Below are 17,700 nucleotides of genomic sequence, written 5' to 3' on the forward strand. Positions count from 1 at the left end.
ATTAGCTATCTTAGGATAGCGCCAGGATTAGAAACACGTGATCCAAGCTGCATTATCTAAAAGAGTAGCTGCTGGGTATCCCTGGCTGTTAAAATCTAAATGAATTAAAAGTCAGTAAAATCCGGCGGTGCCTGTGGCTCAGTGAGTAGGGTGCTGGCCCCACATACCGAGGGTGGTGGGTTTGAACCTGGCCCTGGCCAAACTGCAACAAAATAGCCGGGGACTGTAGTGGGCATCTGTGGCCCCAGCTACTCGGGAGGCTGAGGCAAGAGAATCGCCTAAGCCCAAGAGCTGGAGGTTGCTGTGAGCTGTTACGCCACGGCATTCTACTGAGGGCAACAAAGTGAGACTCTGTCTCTAAAAAAAAAAAAGTTAGTAAAATCAGACTTTTAGTTCCTTGGTCATACATACTAGCCCATTCAGCTAGCAGCCACTGCTTGGGACAGCACAGGCCTTGGACATTTCTATCACTTCAGGAAGGTCCAGTGGGCAGCACAGAGAACGAACCTGGGTTGGCCTGTCTTCCCAGCCTGTCCTATCTCAGGCTAGCTGCTGAGGCAGGCCCCTCTCCGCCCTGTCTCTGGGCCCAGCTGTCCACTCTGACTCAGATACCTCAACTCGGCATCTGGCCTGAGACAGCGAATCTGCTGATGGCTCGTCAGAGGATGCTGAGAAGCCCAGACAGATTGGATAAGGCCCAGCTCCAGAAGCTGAGTCACACAGATTGGAGACACAGGTGTCAGGTTCAGACTGCCTGATTTACATCCACCTCTGCTGTTACTAACCATGCCTCAGTCTCTTCATCTGCATCATGATATTTGCCCCACAAGACTTTTGTTAGGACTCAGGGAGCTAGTGCCGTCTCATTGTCATGGCTGTTGGATCCCACCTAAGCCAGCCGCCTCATGTTGGCGTCTGATGTGGACTGAACTGTGTCCCTCCCACCCAAATCCATATGTCAGAATCCTAAGCTCCCATACCTCAGACTGTGACTGCACTTCGAGACAGGACCTTTAGGTGATTAAGTTAAAAAGAGGTCATTAGGCTGGGTCTTACAGCAGTATGATGGGTGTCCTTCTAAGAAGAACGTTGGACACAGACAAATACAGAGGGAAGATGACAGAAGACAGGGAGAGGATGGCCATCTACATGCCAAGAGGACAGGGCTCAGGGGGAACCAACCCTGCTAACACCTCGATCCTGGACCTCTAACCTACAAGAAAATAAATTGTTGTTTAAGTTCCTCCATCCCCGACAGTGCTACTTGTTATGATAGCTGCGTACCCTCTTCCCACCCCTCCCCCTGCTCCGCGAAACCAAGTTTCTGCACTGCCCAGCTGAGGCCCAGCCCCTGGGTGATTCCTGCTCCCACCCCACTCCCTCTGCTTTCTGAGTTCTTTATGACCTGGGCCCTCCAGGCACAGCGACTTCTAACCTTGTGGCTTTTTGGCCCTTCCCTGCAACTCCCTGCGCTTCCCTCCTCCTGCCTCCTCCACCTGTGACTCTGCTGTTATCCTTGCCCACTTCTCAAAAATCTTATTCCTCTTTCAAGGTCTATTTCAAACACCATAATTTTCCTAAAGTATAACCTTGTCCAGATTTGGCCTTCTCTCTTCTTCACTCTAGAAGAATATTTTTCTGCCTCTGTCATAGCAGCAAATGTTGACACTGGTCTCTCCGTGACACCTAAGGACCATGGCTTGGGGTCCCTGTGACCCCAGAACCTTGTGACAGGGGCAGGCACTCAGAAATGTGGGAAGAGGGGAACTAGGTAGGCCAGAGAGGACCCCCGGTGAGAATGACTCCCCACTTACCTCCAGGGTTCGAACATGAGCCAGCATCTGTGGCAATTTCTGAATCTCATTTTCACTGATGTCAAGAGTACGTAAGCTTCGAAGTTCCCCCACGGTGTCTGGAAGCTCCTTCAGCTTATTGTCTGCAGAGATCCCAGTGGCACAGGCTCAATACCCCGAAGCCCTGTCACCAGCTTCCTGCCTGTTGTCTACTAGGACTCAAGGAGCTCGTATCTCACTCTGACCTTTAGGGCACACACCAGGTCCCAGGCCCTGGGTCTCTGTGAGTAAGGATGTGAAGGTGGAGCTTCAGTTCAAGTTCCTACTAACTAGATGAGTGGATGAGTGACTCTGGTCACCTGACCTTACCTCCCTGGGCCACGGCAAGTGCCTACCTATCACACAGACAGTGATTAATAAATGGAGTACCATGACTTTTATCATTATTTGCACACTACAATTAGATACACTGAGGCACTCTGGGCAGGAGGTGCGGAGGGACAGTGAGAAGACGTGGGGAGCTGACGGTCCGGGGGGCAAGCCATCTTCTGAGGGTATGGAGCCTACAGTGGAATCTCAGCTTGGTCACAGTTGCACTGCATGGCCCTGAGCACATCACACTTACTTTCCTCATCTGTCAATGGGAAATTGTCCCCATTCTTGTGGACTCGCCAGGAGGCTCCCTGTATCTCTCTGAGTGGGAGTGCTGTCGCCCAGTCTGCTGTGCATCTCACAACCCATTTTTTTTCTTTTTGGAGTCAGAGTCTCAAGCTGTCACCCTGGGTAGAGTGCTGTGGCATCACAGCTCACAGCAACCTCCAACTCCTCAAGTGATTCTCCTGCCTCAACCTCCCAAGTAGCTGGGACCACAGGCACTTGCCACAATGCCCGGCTATATTTTGTTGCGGCCGTCACTGTTGTTTGGCGGGCCTGGGCTGGATCGAACCCGCCAGCTCAGGTGTATGTTGCTGGCGCCTTAGCTGCTTGAGCCACAGTCACCGAGCCATCACAATCCATTTTTATAAACACAAATCACCAAGTCATGGGGCCTGCCAACACTGTCTGTTGGCTCTCCTCATAGGGCCCTGGCTCCAAAGAGTTATAGGAACCCTCCAGACAGCCTGTCAATATGTACCATGGAAAAAAAAAAAAGACCAACCCAGCAGGTGGTCAGTCTGAGTTACAGCGATACCTGGAGACAAGCTGCCCTCAAGCTCAGTGGCTCCCAGGAGGAGTATCCAGTGGAAGTGGTGGGGACAGCCCAGCGGGGACTGAGGGTTATAGGGACAGGGCTCCCTGGCCCCCTACCTTTGATATTGAGAGTCTGGAGCTGGATCAGGTTCCCGATGGATCGTGGTAGATATGTCAGTTGATTCTTTTCCACATTTAATACCTAAGAATCCGGAAAAAAAAATGACACAGGGAAGCCCACACAGACTACAGGGACTAGCCCTGCAGCCCTCGCCCCTGCTTTGGGCCAGGCCTTGTCCGGGCACCGCACACACCTGCCTTCATTTCCTGCCAGTCCTGTGAGGAAGCTATAGATTGTTATGATCCTGTTCAAGATAGGAGAAAACTGAGGATCTGAGTGGTGCAGTCATGTGCTCAAGAAAGCAAAGCTAGGGCGGCGCCTGTGGCTCAAAGTAGGAGGGCACCAACCCCATATACCGCAGGTGGCGGGTTCAAACTTGGCCCCGGCCAAAAATTGCAAAAAAAAAAAAAAGAAAGCTCTGGCTGAGGGTCCTCGTTGATGCCAATTACAAAATGCTCACTAACTACCCCTAATCACAGAGGGAAGAGAAGGAGACTAAAAGACTCAGGGGTCGGGTAAAACAGCACCTGGTAGGCACCCAGCTTTACAAAGTCATATGAGCTGCCCTGAGGCTCAAGGCCAGTAGTCAGTGGTTCTGGCATTGGAACCAGGGCTTGTTGGATCCCAAAAGCCATGCTCCCACCAGGATGTGGTGCCCTGAGGGGGGCAAGGCCAATAGGATGATGCACTAATTAGCCACAGTGGGAAAGCTAAGCAGCCACTAAAAATAGCATGGAGATGAATGTTTGATGACCCAAGGACCTTACACATTACTGTCAGGTATCCAAAAGTTACAGAACAGTGAAAGCAGCAATTCTATAAAAATACACATATAAAGGGCCAGGTGGGGTGGTGGCTCACGCCTATAATCCTAGTTTGGAAGGATTATATACTCTGGGAAGCCAAGGCAGGTAGATTGCTTGAGTTCAAGACCAGCCTGAGCCAGAGCGAAACCTCATCTCTAAAAATAGCTGGGTGTCATGGCCGATGCCTGTAATCCCAGCTACTCGGTAGGCTAAGGCAAGAAGATCCATGAGTCCAAGAGTTTTAGGTTGCTGTGAGCCATGACACCATGGCACTCTACCAAGGGTGACAAAGTGAGACTCTGTCTCAAAAAAAAAAGAAAAGAAAAGAAATACATATAAAAACAAAGTCCCGGGCGGCGCCTGTGGCTCAGTCGGTAAGGCGCCAGCCCCATATACCGAGGGTGGCGGGTTCAAACCCGGCCCCGGCTGAACTGCAACCAAAAAGTGGCCGGGCGTTGTGGCGGGCGCCTGTAGTCTCAGCTACTCGGGAGGCTGAGGCAAGAGAATCGCTTAAGCCCAGGAGTTGGAAGTTGCTGTGAGTTGTTTGATGCCATGGCACTCTACCAAGGGCCATAAAGTGAAACTCCATCTCTACGGAAAAAAAAAAAAAAAAAACAAACAAAGTCCCTAAGATCCTACACCAGGGTATTTACGGTGTCTCAAAGTGGTGGCAATTATTACTAATCTGCTTCATGTTCTTTGTGTGACCTTGAACAAGTTACAGTCATCTCTCTGGACCTCAGTTTTCTCTTCTGTAAAATGTGACAATGTGTCCCACACAGTGAGTTTGTTCATTCACATCCCTCTTGGTCTTCTCCACATGATGGGCAGCAGGCTAGGTAGAGGTGCTGTCCTCACAGAGACTGCATTTCAGTCGGGTGACAGTGAGCCAGCACACACATAATGAGGGATTACAGGCTGCAGCCATGCTCTCAGGAAATAAGCCCAGGAGGAGACAGATGAATAGTCCCCCTACCCCCAGGGAGGCCGGGGAGGGTCTGCAGAGACATCTGGCCTAAGAGAAGAAGGATAACCCTGCAGACAACCCCAGGAAGAGGGACTCAAGCAAAAGAAGAGCCCAAGCAACGCTGGGGAAGGGCTCAGAGGGACAAGAGTGTTTACAGCTGACTGCAGCAAGTGAAGCGGGGAGCAGGAGGGGAGACTGGAGAGATGTAGGGACAGGGTCTCGGGAGTCCGAGTGAGTAGTCTGGATTTCAGTCTAAGTGCAGTGGGAAGCCACTACTTCCTCTGTAAAATGGGGCCACATGAATGCCTGCCCCAGAGGTGGCTATGAGGAATCCACAGTTTGTAAAGCAAGGGACAGGCCTGACTCCGGGCTGGCACACAGCAAGCACCCAGTAAATGTAGTGGCTCTTCGGATTAGAAGTGAGACGAGACATGAGTCAGAGTGCTGAATTCAGCTTTTTTTTTTTTTGAGGCATAGTTTCTGTTGCCCTGTGGGGTTAAGTGCTGTGGTATCATCATAGCTCATAGCAACTCAAATTCTTGGGCTCAAGCATCCCTCATGCCTCAGCCTCCCAAGTGGCTGGGATTACAATCACCCACCACAACACCTGGGTAGTTTTTCAATTTTTAGTAGAGACAGGGTCTCGCTCTTTCTCAGGCTGGTCTGGAATTCCTGAGCTCAACTAATCTGCTGGTCTTGGCCTCCCAGAGTGCTAGCATTACAGGTGTAAGCCACCGAGCCTGGTCCTAAATTTATCATTTTTAAGAGGTAGACTCACTGGTATTTGTTTTCTGTAAAGTCATGGAAGCTCACAATGAAAACCCAAAAAACACATGCCAAAAATATAGTTGAGCGACACCCACAGCCCAGATTGTAGTGGCAAGAGCATTCTTTGGGTGTCAAGAGCAAAGAGGAGGATGGAGGTGGCACCATGTGCAGCCTGGCTAGCACAACCAGAAGGTTCCAGGCTCATGTGACTGCAATTTCTCACTTAGGCGATCAGAGGTGGGTTTCCATCTCCTGCAGCCCTACCTGGAGGGCTGTCAGCTGCCCTGTATCATCAGGAAGGGCTGTCAGCTGATTATCATGGAGATCCAGAACCTGTAGAAGGAGACACCTGTCAGTCACCAGCTAAGAAAGTCCCTCAGGCTCTAGGCTCTAGAATGGTGAAAAGGTGCCTGGTGCCCCTGATGTTGCAACAAGAGCATCCGACTCTTCCTCTCCAACTAAGTGTTGACCACTTGAACATCTGAGGATCTGGGTATTCTTGGGGGCCCTGGTCCCATCTCCCTTGGATATCAAGGGACAACACATGTATAATATACACATATATGAAATATACATAAATACAAAAATATGTATGAAATATTCTCTTTTTTCTGAATATAAAAATAATGCATATTGGGCCATAATAATAAAGAGCAGTTAAAAACTGCCCCCAGTACCACCAACCAGAGCTAACTGTGGGAAGCACCATGGCACCTGGGCTGCCAGGCTCTTCTCTTCATACCACACTCACAGGTGCACAGCCATATGGAACCACCCCAATGTCGCACCTCACATATCCCAGCCCCTGTCGTAAAGGGGCTCGAAGTCAGGAGGGAACCCTCCCACTCCATCTGGACACCCTTCCTCTTCTTCTCCATCTGGGACCATTAGTTTCCTTGCTCTGCTGTTTTACCTGCCAAGAGTTTACCATTTGGCTTTTCATCTACTGTGTACACTCCTGAGGATAGGACTGTGGCTGGTCATCTTTGTGATCCTACCCGAGCACAGCACACAGAAGTCCCTGATAAACCATGTTGACCACAGCCCAGACGGTTACATCTGACCTGTTTGGCATGCACTTTGATAGAAGAGGATCAAAGGGGAGCAGGGAGTTAAGCTACCACCTGGACACCATGCAGGGCCCCAGACGCCCAGGAGGAGCACTCAGTACCTTGATGGTTGCGAGATTCAGGAGGCTGCAGGATTTGGGAAGCAGGGAGGTGAGGTGATTGGTATGGACGATCAACACCTGCATGGAAAGATTTGTGGACCTGTCTGGCTGAGGAAGAAGGGCAGGCAGGGCAGGCTGAGGCCTCACAGCTGGGGCAGAGCAGGCACACAGTGGTCCTGCCACAGCCTGGCATCTCTGCTCTCCCAGATGCCACAACAGGGTACTCGGGACCTTCCTTAAAATCTGGATCTTCAAGGGTAACAGGGACATCAGACATCTAATTCTACTTTCATCCTGAGAGGGGATCCCCCTGCAGCTGATCATAATCTTCCCATGGAAGATACAGAATAGCCAGTGTCTGGCTCCAGGGCTGTTACAACATTGGTTAAACAAGCCAATGGACAAAAAGTCCTTAGCCCAGGGCCAGCACGTGGTCCAGTGCTACTTTTCTTACTGACCACTGCTTTAGTATTTCCAGTGATAAGGAGCTCACTACCTTGTCGGTATGGTATAAATACCTTTTGCCTATCTTCATTTTACTTCATTTCGAGTGCTCTTACCTATCTGCATTCAAAGCTGCAATGCTCTTCTGAAAAATCATTCATTCCCCTCCTAATCTCTCCTGTGTAAGCAGAATGAAATGAATGTCTACTATTATTAACACTGGGATGAACACACGCTTCTTACATAGCAGCCATAGACTCAGCACATCTATATCACTATCCAGCTATCTACCACTCAGTTTTCACTACACCTCTGGGAGAGCAGAGCTCTAAATGTCTTTTTCACAGATGAAGAAGCTGAGATGTAAGAGTTTAAGGAAGTTACTAAAGGCATGAGGCCAGTGAGGGTCAGAGTCAGAATGTGATCCAGGACTGTCCAGCCCCAAAGTCTACTCTATCTGTGAAAACACCTGCTGTAGGCCAAAAGGGTGAGTGTCAGAGAGAAGGGAGGTGTTTATACTAGGAAGACAGCTCCTAAAGGTCCCACATGTTTGAAATACATGGTTTCAAATAAGCAAATGTGCAGTAAACCATTCTCTGAAAATGAAGCTCCATCTTACCTTTTTCTGTAGAACTTTGCATGTTGCAAAAGCTCCAAATGGTATCTAAGACAAGATGAAGATAATTCAGTGGCTCTTCTCACACCAGTTTTTCGTTTGTTCTTTGTCATCCTACCTGAGCACAGCACACAGAAGTGCCTACTAAATCATGTTGACCACATCTCAGACTGACTGTTATATCTGGTGGCATTCACGTGAGGGAGAGTCAGGCAGGAGGGGAATAAGCACAAAATGCCACCGTGGAGAGCAGTGCTAAGCTATGGGGTAATGGGAGTGAGCAGTGGGGCTGGGGACGTGGTTGGTCCCCTCAGTCAGCTGGCAAAAGGCTACCCTGCCATATCCCACTTAAACTTGCCCCTGCATGAGCCCCACCAGGGCCTGGAGAATGCTAGAGCCTTCCAGCACACTAGAAAACTGGGATACATTTTCGAACTTGACTCATTAACTCTTGAAGGCCAATGGATGTTGAGGCCAAGGGATCATCTAAGTTCTTCTGGACATAAACAAAATCTAAGGAAACATCTCTGGACTAGGGCTTCTCATCTTTTTAAAGACCCAGTTCACAACTAAATTCCCTAAAGCAGCAGTTCTCAACCTGTGGGTCACAACCCACAGGAACTGTATTAAAGGGCTGCGGCATTAGGAAGGTTGAGAACTACTGTCCTAGAGACATGCAAGCCAAGAAAACAGGACATATCCAGCTTACAAACAAAACATATCCTCACTTTACCTCTGAAAGCTCACACTTAGAGATGTCAAGAATGTCATCTGCCCCAGCTTCTTTGGCCTAAGAATAAAAAGAATTTTTGAAGAAATATTAAAAGTATTCTTGCAGAGTGGACAAATAAAGCAAAGAAACATAAAATTAAGGGGCTACAAGAATCCATAGACAGTATGTGGTTGTGATCCATTCAGCAGGTGGATCTGCAGCCTCTGCTTTCCCAGAGAGACTGGACAAGAACTGACAGGTATACTCATTACAGCCAGGGAGGAACTCTGGATGGGACCTCACCAGTGGGGGCCAAATCAGGCATTTTCCCCGGGGATTGGGGAGGGAGTGGGAGAAAGGCTGGCTTGTCTGAGGGTTGCACAGTCCTATTTCCTGGGGCACAGAAAACCCATTTTCCCTCACCAGACACATCTGGTATTCCAGGCGTTTCCGAGCCTCCTCACTGGGCTTCCGCTTCCGGAAGAAGAGTGGCATCCTTCCCTTTTCCCAGAGAAATCTTTAGGACAGTGGGACACAGGAGAGAAGTTAGGACCTAGGGAACGTGTCACAGTCCCAATGCCCAATGCAGGCAGCCCAAAGCATGCGGCTGGTCTACTGGACTGTGATTTCCACCAGGGTGAGAGCTATGTCCATTTCATCCTTCAATCTGTGCCCTGAGCCCCATACAGCAGGCATCAGTACTCTTTGCTCGTTGTTGACTCAACACCAAGCAGCAGGATGGGGCAGAAAGGGCACAGGAGCAAGCCAGCCCAGGGTTCTAGCCTACAATTGCCACTCCACCCACAGTAAGACCTTGGCGTTACCCTTTCCACTTCCTGGGCTTGCCAGAAGTTTTCTCAGGTCCTTCCCAAGGATGTTCTTTGAGGACTTTAGCAGACTCAGCTGATAAATCACTGTGAGCCCTGAAACACTGTCAGAGCAGCACTGGCAGAACCAAACCAGAGCCAGCCACAGCCATAAGCTCAAGCACATCATAATCAAAGAGATCTCTGAGTTAAACTGAAGTCAAAAAGTCATCCTCCCAGTTACTATTCCATTTGATTTTCACCATATCCTTGTTTGGAGTGAAGAAACCAACCCTTACTAAGTTTAGTGATCTGGTTATACAGCTTGGGTTGTAGCAAAGCCAGTGTAGGACCCTGTCTTTCAAGTCCTGATCCTGTGGAGTTTGTTCCTCCTTGGTGCTCACATAACTTGGAATACACTGGAATACATGTGGAGTACACTGTCCTAAACTCAGAAGTGAGGTGCTCACTGCCTGCCCAGGGCCTGCACAGCATCTGCATATATATATATATATATATATTTTTTTTTTTTTTTTTTTGAGAAAGAGTCTCACTTTATCACCCTTGGTAGAGTGCTGTGGCGTCACAGCTCACAGCAACCTCCAACTCTTGGGCTTAAGCAATTCTCTTGCCTCAGCCTCCCAAGAAGCTGAGACTACAGGCGCCCACCACAATGCCCAGCTATTTTTTGTTGCAATTCTCATTGCTGTTTTAGCTGGCCAGAGCTGGGTTCGAACCAGCCACCCTTGGCATATGGGGCCAGCGCCCTACCCACTGAGCCACAGGCACTGCTCAGCATCTGCAAATATTAGTGCTCAATAAGACACAGCAACAGGCCAGGAAGCAACATTCGAGGTAGTGTACGGGTGACAGCACATGTTTTGGGATGAAATATAACTGGGTTTGAAGCCAGGTGTGGTGGCTCATGCCTGTATGGGTAGACTGCCTGAGCTCAGGAGTTCAAGACCAGCCTGAGTTAGAGCCAGACCTTGTCTCTAAAAAATAGCCAGATATTGTGGTGGGCGTCTGTAGTCCCAGCTATCAGGGAGGCTGAGGCCAGAGAATCACTTTGAGCCCAAGACTTTGCGGTTGCTGTGAGCTATGACACCATGGGACCCTACTGAGGGCAACAAAGTGAGACTCCGTCAAAAAAAAAAAAAAAAAAGAAAAGCTAAAAAAGAAATATAACTAGGTGAATCCAAGATCTGTTGCCCACCAACTGCATCACCCAGGTTCCTTCTCATGGCCTTGGTTTCCTCATTGGTAAAGTATGAGTAATGATGCTACCACTGCTGGGTTCCATGAGGATCCACTGATTTCATTTATGCAAAGCACAAGCACAGTTCCTGGCATATAATGAGCACTCAGTAACGTCAGCCACAAAGCACTACATGTAACAAACACTGATCCAGGGCCTACCTGAGCTAGGGAGAAGAGGCTTAGCAAAGAGATGCAGCTGAAGACACACCCAGTGCTCAGAGGGAGGGGTAGAAATCACAGGTCTGTGCCTGTGGGTGCAGGCTGTCTGGGAGGTGACCAGGCCTGCAGAGCCAGCTCAGGGCCCTCTTGTCACCCCACCTACTTGCAAGGATGGAGAATAGTTTGCAAATAGCAGTCTGCCATTCCTCCCCAAGCACTTACCCTCTTCTCCCCCAATGACCACCTCTCCCCCACCCTCCCCATCACTCTCCAATGACCACCGCTTCTCATCCCTCCTAAAAGATCAGCTCATTCCAATCTGCCCCCAAATGTCTATCACTTATCCCTTCCCTCCCCGACGTCCAGCCAAGATGGGGAGAACCACACCCACCTTTCCCTTACTGGGGTGGGCAGTGGCCAACCTGACTTTGTGGGTGGCCCTCACGTTCGTTCCCTCGGGTGGACCCGGAGGCAGGTCGATCACTCAGAGAGCTTGGTCATGGACTTGCAGTCGCAGATCACCCAGCACGGGCCCCAGCAGAGTCTGGTCTTCCCCAAACGCAGGAGCTGGGGGATTTCAGAAACTCAGAATCTGAGAAAGTCATGCAGACCAGGATGACTAAGTCTGAGACTCTGGGAACGGCGGAATCTCAGAATTAAGAGTTGGACTGGATTTAGACCGGAATGATTGTTTTGATAACTAAAATGCACACACCACTTAAGGTCTAGAGGGGGCTCAGGGTCACCAGCCCACTGGGGTACTGGAATGGGGTGTGGCCTCCTCAGGGGAGAGGCGGGGTTCTGAGACTGGGCGTCAGGGACCCCAGGGTGACCCTCGCGATAAGGGAGCAGGGGAAGAGTAGGGCCCTGGATGTCGGGAGAAGACTCTTCTTCCCGGTCTCCGCTGGGGTGAACTACCCGAACCCCATCTCCGAATTCCTAGCCACAGCTCACCGTGGTGCCCGGCTCCCCAGCTATCAGCTTCAGGCGCCTGCCCACAAGAAACATGGCGGCCAGGGCGTCTCTGAGTGGCTGGGCGGAGCCGACAGTTCTCGCGAGAGAGGCGCTTTCCGACCTATATCCGATGTGATCTGCACATTTTCCGGTCTTTTGGCTTTTGGGTCGGAGGAGGCCAAGGTGCAACTTTCTTCGGTCGTCCCGAATCCGGGTTCATCCGACACCAGCCGCCTCCACCATGCCGCCTAAGTTCGACCCCAACGAGATCAAAGTCGGTGCGTGCTCTAGCTGCGTCCAGGGCTGCGGGACAGAGCCTCCCTCCTCCCCGTGGCGCCCGCTGTGCGTGCAAAGTTTTCCCAGTGGGCTCTGAAGCCGCCGCCTCCTAGAGGCCTTTCTCCGTGCTTTGCGGTCCTGGCCGAGTCTTTCAGCATTTTTGGGCCTCACTTTCTTTGCGTACAAATGGGGAGGGAGGATCAGACGACCGGCGGCGGTCTGGCAGTACGCACGCCCTAGCGTAAGGCTCGGCTCCCGGCCGTTCCTGCCCCCCATGATTGGGTACGCCGGCGGTGGCTGCTGTCTCCACTCAGGCCCCATGTGCAGCTCCGAGCTGCCCACGCCTCCAGAGGGAGAGGGGTAGGGAGTGGGATGACGAGCTCTGAAAAACGGGAAGAGAGGGTTGTGGCTCCAGCCCTCCCTCTGCAAAGGCATTAATCCTTCCTTTCAGTGTACCTGAGGTGCACCGGTGGCGAAGTGGGTGCCACGTCTGCCCTGGCCCCCAAGATCGGCCCCCTGGGTTTGGTAAGTCATCTCCGCCTAGGGGCGTTTCTTAGCGTATGTGAGAGTAGGGTTACGCTCTGACTTGGGCAGACTGGACTGCCATAGACGACCTCATCGTCCACTTGCATTGTCATCCCTACGGGACCATGTGATACAGGTGGCACTTAGGCCCTACTAGATCATGTTTGAAAAACCGAACAGGGTCCCTTGAAGTTAGATTACTGTCCAAATGTCTCTTTGCTGCTTTTGGTGATCCTGAGGGATGGGCTGGAGAAGGGAGAGTTTGGAAGTCTGGAGTTGGCCTAGTGATAGTGGACAGCCTACTTGGTCTACATTTCCTGGGTGTAGCACTGTTGGGAAGATTAAGTGGGTGTGCATGAAGATCCTCTTGAGCATCTCCAGCTTTGTATAGGTAAACCTGATGGTTAATATGACTAGTCTTATTCAAAGCCTACTGGCTACTGGCCTCCTGCCTGTTTCTCCTCCATTTTGTAGGCTTTTATGGAACTTGCAGTTCTGTATCACTAGGCCTTTATTCCTTGGGCAGTGATTCTTTATCTGAAGCGCTCTTTATCCTTGGTTTTGCTTAACCAGTGTCTTAATGTTGTACCTCAGCCCTTAGCTCAGGTGGCACTTAGGTGACATTGAGCCTCCTGTTCAGACTAATGGAGTTATAACTAGGAAATAATTTCGAAGTAGCAAAGATCCAAATGCCTTTAACCACAGATGGACTTGGATTGGTCTGACATGTGAACCCAGGATCTTTAAAGATCCCTAGGTCAGTGGCTTCCAACCTTTTGACACCAGGTAAGGGTTTCCAGGAAGACAAACTTTTCCACTGATGAGGGCTGGGGGTCTGACAGGAGGTGAGGTGGACCTCAGGGGATGATGCCAATGATGGAGAGTGGCTATAAAGATGCCTGCTCAACCACCACTCACCTTGTGCTGTGTGGCCTGGTTCCTAACAGGCTACTGACTTTTTTTTTTTTTTTGGTTTTTGGCCGGGGCTAGGTTTGAACCTGCCACCTCCAGCATATGGGACCGGCGCCCTACTCCTTGAGCCACAGGCGCCGCCCGCTACTGACTATTAATGATCCACAGCCCTAGGTGATTTTTGTTACCAAGGTTGGAAACTCTTTATCACATGGGTTCTTGGGATAAGTGAGGGACTTGGCCTTGACCCCATTGTGCCCTGAGCCAGCACCTACAACCTACAGCCTTGAAGACGTCAACCTCCTAACCCTCACATTCTTCTTTTTTTGGAGATAGTCTCACTATGTTGCCTTAACCTCCCAAGTAGCTGGGACAACAGGCGCCTGCCACAATGCCCAGCTAGTTTTTGGTGTAGTTGTCATTGTTTGGTAGGCCCGGGCCAGGTTCGAACCCGCCGGCTCCAGTGTATGTGGCTGGCATCCTAGCCACTGAGCTAGAGGCTTCAACCTCCTAACCCTCACCTTCTTTTTTTGGAGATAGTCTCACTATGTTGCCTTAGCCTCCCAAGTAGCTGGGACTACAGGCGCTTGTAGCCAAGCCTCACATTCTTAACTTATACTATGGTGACAGCTGTGCTTTGATCAGGAGGGTACCCTTAGATGCTTCAAATAACTTTCTGTGGGCAGCGCCTGTGGCTCAGTGGGTAGGGTGCTGGCCCCATGTACCCTGCAACAAAAAAGTAGCTGGGCATTGTGGTGGGTGCCTGTAGTCCCAGCTACTCAAGAGGCTGAGGCAAGAGAATCTCCTAAGCCCAGGAGTTGGAGGTTGCTGTGAGCTGTGATGCCACGGCACTCTACCTGGGGCAATAAAGTGAGAATGTCTCTTAAAAAAAAAAAGACAAATAGCTTTCTGTGTACTGGATAAGAAAGGGTTGGGGTGTTCCCAGATTGGAAATACTTGGCTCAGTGAATTTATACCTTTATTTCTACAGTCTCCAAAAAAGGTTGGTGATGACATCGCCAAAGCAACTGGTGACTGGAAGGGTCTGAGGATTACAGTGAAACTGACTATCCAGAACAGACAGGCCCAGGTATTTACTTCCACTTGATTTGAGGGAGGGCAAAGAGGTAACAAGCGTCTGAGATTTCTTGGATAGAAAGCTTCTAACAGCAGTGGGGAGCTGAGAGCAGTTCTTTCCCGGTGGGAAGGTTTTAAGAGTGTGGACTCAAAGGCAAAAACATGGATTCAGGTATTCCCTCCGGTCACCTGTGTGACATTGGGCCAACCAGGTAATGTAATGTCTCCCAAGCAAGGAACATACTTTTTAGATTGTGAAAATGACTTGAGCATGTACAGTAAGCCCAGTGTCTGGCCCACGGTCTCAGGACTGACGTGCATGGCAGTATTGTTTAGTGGAGATGGGATAGCTCATTCACATCAAGAATCTCTTCTGTAGATTGAAGTGGTACCTTCTGCCTCTGCCCTCATCATCAAAGCCCTCAAGGAACCACCGAGAGACAGAAAGAAACAGAAAAACAGTGAGTTGTCTTTTCCTGGTCTGTGTACTGGTCTGTGATTTATGCTCTGTCCCAAGTGATTGATTGTGGCTGTGTTTTCCCTTTATGAAATGTGGGATCAGCATGGGGATTGGGTGGGTATTTGGTTAAGGTTGTTAGAGCTTGGTGCTACCAAACAGTGCTATGTAGCTTTCTCTAATTCCTGGAGTTGGTCTGACTCAGTGCATGTAGGAGGGAAATGTCAGTAAACAGGGAAGAAACTGAGTGTTGCCCCTTTACGCAAAACCACATGCTGCTGGCAGATGCTTTGGACAGCTTTAGCTTTACCTGTATTTTAAGCTTGTTTTTTGTTTTTATTTTTGAGACAGTCTCACTATGTCACTCTTGGTAGAGTGCTGTGGTGTTACAGCTCACAGCAATCTCAAACTCTTGGGCTTAAGCGATTCTCTTGCCTCAGCCTCTTAAGTAGCTGGGACTACAGGCGCTTGCCACAATGCCCGGCCATTTTAGTTGTTTTAGCTGGCCCAGGCCGCGTTCAGATCCACCACCCACGGTATATGCGCCATAACCACTGTGCTACAGGCACCGAGCCTTCAGTTGTCATTGTTTAGCTGGCCTGGGCCGTGTTCAAACCTGCCAGCTTGGGTGTATGTGGCCGGCACACTACCCGCTAAGCTATGGGTGCCAGTAGCTTGTTTCTTATTTCTAAAACATGAGGTCCTTGCCACATCGTATTGGTGAAGACTTAGTTGGTCTGTAGCCACCCGCCACTGCACCTACCAGTTCTGTTGGCTGGTGCAATCCAGTGGTGAGCTGATATTAAGCCCCAGCTTAGGAAACAGGGTTGTTCTTCATGTGGATGACTCTGTGCCGAAAGCATGGGAACAGCCTAGAAGGGTGAAGGACATAGGATCTGCTTTGATTTGAGTGTTTGTGACAAAGCTTTTCTTTTTTTTTTTTTTTTTTTTTTAGTTAAACACAACGGAAATATCACTTTCGATGAGATTGTCAACATTGCCAGACAGATGCGGCACCGATCTTTAGCCAGAGAACTCTCTGGTAAAAGCAGGATGACATGCAACTACTTTTACTGTATTTGGGGGCATTTTCATGGAGTGCTTAGCATTATTCCCACTTGAAGAGGCCCCAGTAAGACCCAAGACTGGGATACAGCCTTCTTTTTTTTTTCTGGAGACAGTCTCAAGCTGTTGCCTGGGTAGAGTGCCATAGTGTCATAATTCACAGCAACCTTGAGCCACTGCACCTAGCTAAGCCTTCTCTAGTAATGAAGGAAGGAGAAATGGCTTAAGATCTTAGATGAGCTGGAGGTGTCTGGACATCAGGGGGACCCATGGAGACTGTGCATTTAGGGGTTCTGTGGGTAGATGGAGCTCTAACTTTGTATTAAGGGGTTAGGGGTGGCATCCCTTCCCAGCCTGCTATGAACAGCTCCCCACTACATGTGTTGAGGATTGTGAGGTATGAGAGGCAGCACCTAAATCCACTTTGCTTTACTATAGGCACCATTAAAGAGATCCTGGGGACGGCCCAGTCTGTGGGCTGCAATGTTGATGGCCGCCACCCTCATGACATCATAGATGACATCAATAGTGGTGCTGTGGAATGCCCAGCGGTAAGTGACTTGCACCAGTTACACTGGGATGTAATAGGGGTGAGAGCTGGGCAGAGGGTAGGTACCTCAAGGTATTCAAGCTTGAAAGCTATAGAAATGGGTGGCAGGACTGGGAGATTATCTTTTTAAACTCCCTTTTTACTAATAGAGCTTTTTTTCTTTCCCACAGAGTTAAAAAGTACAAAGGAAAATGTTTTAATAAAGGATCATTTGCTACCCAGCGAGCTTTTTGATGTGGTTCTTCCTTGAGGAAGCTGGCTCCTTTGTGGGGTGGTAAATTGGGTCAAGATGGCAGAGCCTAGGTGGCGTCTGTAGCTCAGTGAGTAGGGCGCCGGCCCCATATGCCGAGGGTGGTGGGTTCAAACCCAGCCACGGCCAAACTGCAACAAAAAAAAATAGCTGGGCGTCATGGCGGGCGCCTGTAGTCCCAGCTGCTCGGGAGGCTGAGGCAAGAGAATTGCGTAAGCCCAAGAGTAGTTAGAGGTTGCTGTGAGCCGTGTGACGTCATGGCACTACCTGAGGGCGGTACAGTGAGACTCTGTCTCTACAAAACAAAACAAAAGATGGCAGAACCTGTGGCAAAGCAATGATGTAGGTAATAAGCATCTGGTGGGTAACAAATTCTGCATGTACGGGGAAGCTCAGAAGAGAGACCTGGGAAGAATGTACTTTTAGTAGGCACTAAGGTATTCATTAAGCCATCTAGCTGAAAGAAAGCCTGTAGTTCAGCTTGAACACCTGGGGAGAAAGCAGATCTCCATTCTAGACCAATTGATTGTGGGTGGGTTGGGGGCCCAGGACACACATTTTAAGCCTTAGGAGCCATCCCACTACACAGGAGGGTTCAGAACCAATAAAGGTGGTAACAGAAGCCTGACTAATCCTTGATTAATCATTTACTCATGTTAAAGTTCAGGTTATTTAGCTCAGTAATTGTAGCTTACCTCTGTGGTTCCCAGAGGTTTCTCTAACTGTATTGCTGTAGACTTATTTTCTGACCAACTTACTACTAGAGCTTGTGTTTATTACTCCCTTAAAATTTTTTTTTTTTTTTTTTTTTTTTGAGACA

The 17,700-nt window shown here is 49.6% G+C and overlaps 2 protein-coding genes and 1 non-coding gene across 10 annotated transcripts in view; 2 read left to right on the forward strand and 1 right to left on the reverse strand.

Moving 5' to 3' along the window:
* The window catches only part of LRSAM1 (leucine rich repeat and sterile alpha motif containing 1), a 51,908-nt gene extending 40,013 nt beyond the window's left edge, over positions 1-11,895 (reverse strand). For 2 of the 7 annotated variants that reach the window (XM_053561789.1, XM_053561762.1), the window contains exons 1-9: positions 11,769-11,895; positions 11,206-11,381; positions 9,013-9,106; positions 8,611-8,667; positions 7,881-7,925; positions 6,818-6,895; positions 5,911-5,979; positions 3,102-3,186; positions 1,815-1,936 (exon numbers count right to left, since the gene is read on the reverse strand). In XM_053561789.1, the coding sequence (XP_053417764.1) occupies positions 1,815-1,936; positions 3,102-3,186; positions 5,911-5,979; positions 6,818-6,895; positions 7,881-7,925; positions 8,611-8,667; positions 9,013-9,084 (528 nt within the window). In that variant the 5' untranslated portion in view covers positions 9,085-9,106; positions 11,206-11,381; positions 11,769-11,895. Of the gene's footprint in view, positions 1-1,589; positions 1,727-1,814; positions 1,937-3,101; positions 3,187-5,910; positions 5,980-6,817; positions 6,896-7,880; positions 7,926-8,610; positions 8,668-9,012; positions 9,107-10,814; positions 10,974-11,205; positions 11,382-11,768 lie in introns of those variants that run through there. The other 5 variants (XM_053561767.1, XM_053561780.1, XM_053561772.1 and 2 more) reach the window with 5 other exon arrangements.
* An 8-nt stretch (positions 11,896-11,903) lies between these two features.
* On the forward strand, positions 11,904-16,844 carry RPL12 (ribosomal protein L12). 2 transcript variants are annotated; one of them, XR_008374256.1, is made up of 7 exons: positions 11,904-12,046; positions 12,496-12,569; positions 14,473-14,571; positions 14,938-15,019; positions 15,971-16,147; positions 16,519-16,631; positions 16,801-16,844. XR_008374256.1 is itself a non-coding variant. In XM_053561815.1 (7 exons), exons 1-7 carry the CDS (start codon positions 12,010-12,012, stop codon positions 16,804-16,806), a joined length of 498 nt encoding a protein of 165 aa, XP_053417790.1. In that variant the 5' UTR covers positions 11,906-12,009; the 3' UTR covers positions 16,807-16,844. The 2 variants fall into 2 exon arrangements, 1 of the variants encoding a protein (XP_053417790.1); XM_053561815.1 differs by having other exon boundaries at positions 11,906-12,046; positions 15,971-16,057.
* LOC128580288 (small nucleolar RNA SNORA65) lies at positions 15,762-15,888 on the forward strand. Its single transcript, XR_008378588.1, has one exon. It is a non-coding gene; the product is annotated as a small nucleolar RNA SNORA65 (small nucleolar RNA).
* Positions 16,845-17,700: the final 856 nt, after the last annotated feature.

Source organism: Nycticebus coucang, chromosome 2 (genome assembly GCF_027406575.1).
Source record: "Nycticebus coucang isolate mNycCou1 chromosome 2, mNycCou1.pri, whole genome shotgun sequence".
Classification (NCBI taxonomy): Eukaryota; Metazoa; Chordata; class Mammalia; order Primates; family Lorisidae; genus Nycticebus; species Nycticebus coucang.

Excerpts from the sequence above, each read along its gene's own strand:
- RPL12 (XM_053561815.1), top strand. The coding sequence starts at position 12,010 with ATGCCGCCTAAGTTCGACCCCAACGAGATCAAAGTCG. Across the intron at positions 12,570-14,472 it reads AGATCGGCCCCCTGGGTTTG|TCTCCAAAAAAGGTTGGTGA; the intron begins GTAAGTCATCTC and ends TTATTTCTACAG. Across the intron at positions 15,020-15,970 it reads CAGAAAGAAACAGAAAAACA|TTAAACACAACGGAAATATC; the intron begins GTGAGTTGTCTT and ends TTTTTTTTTTAG.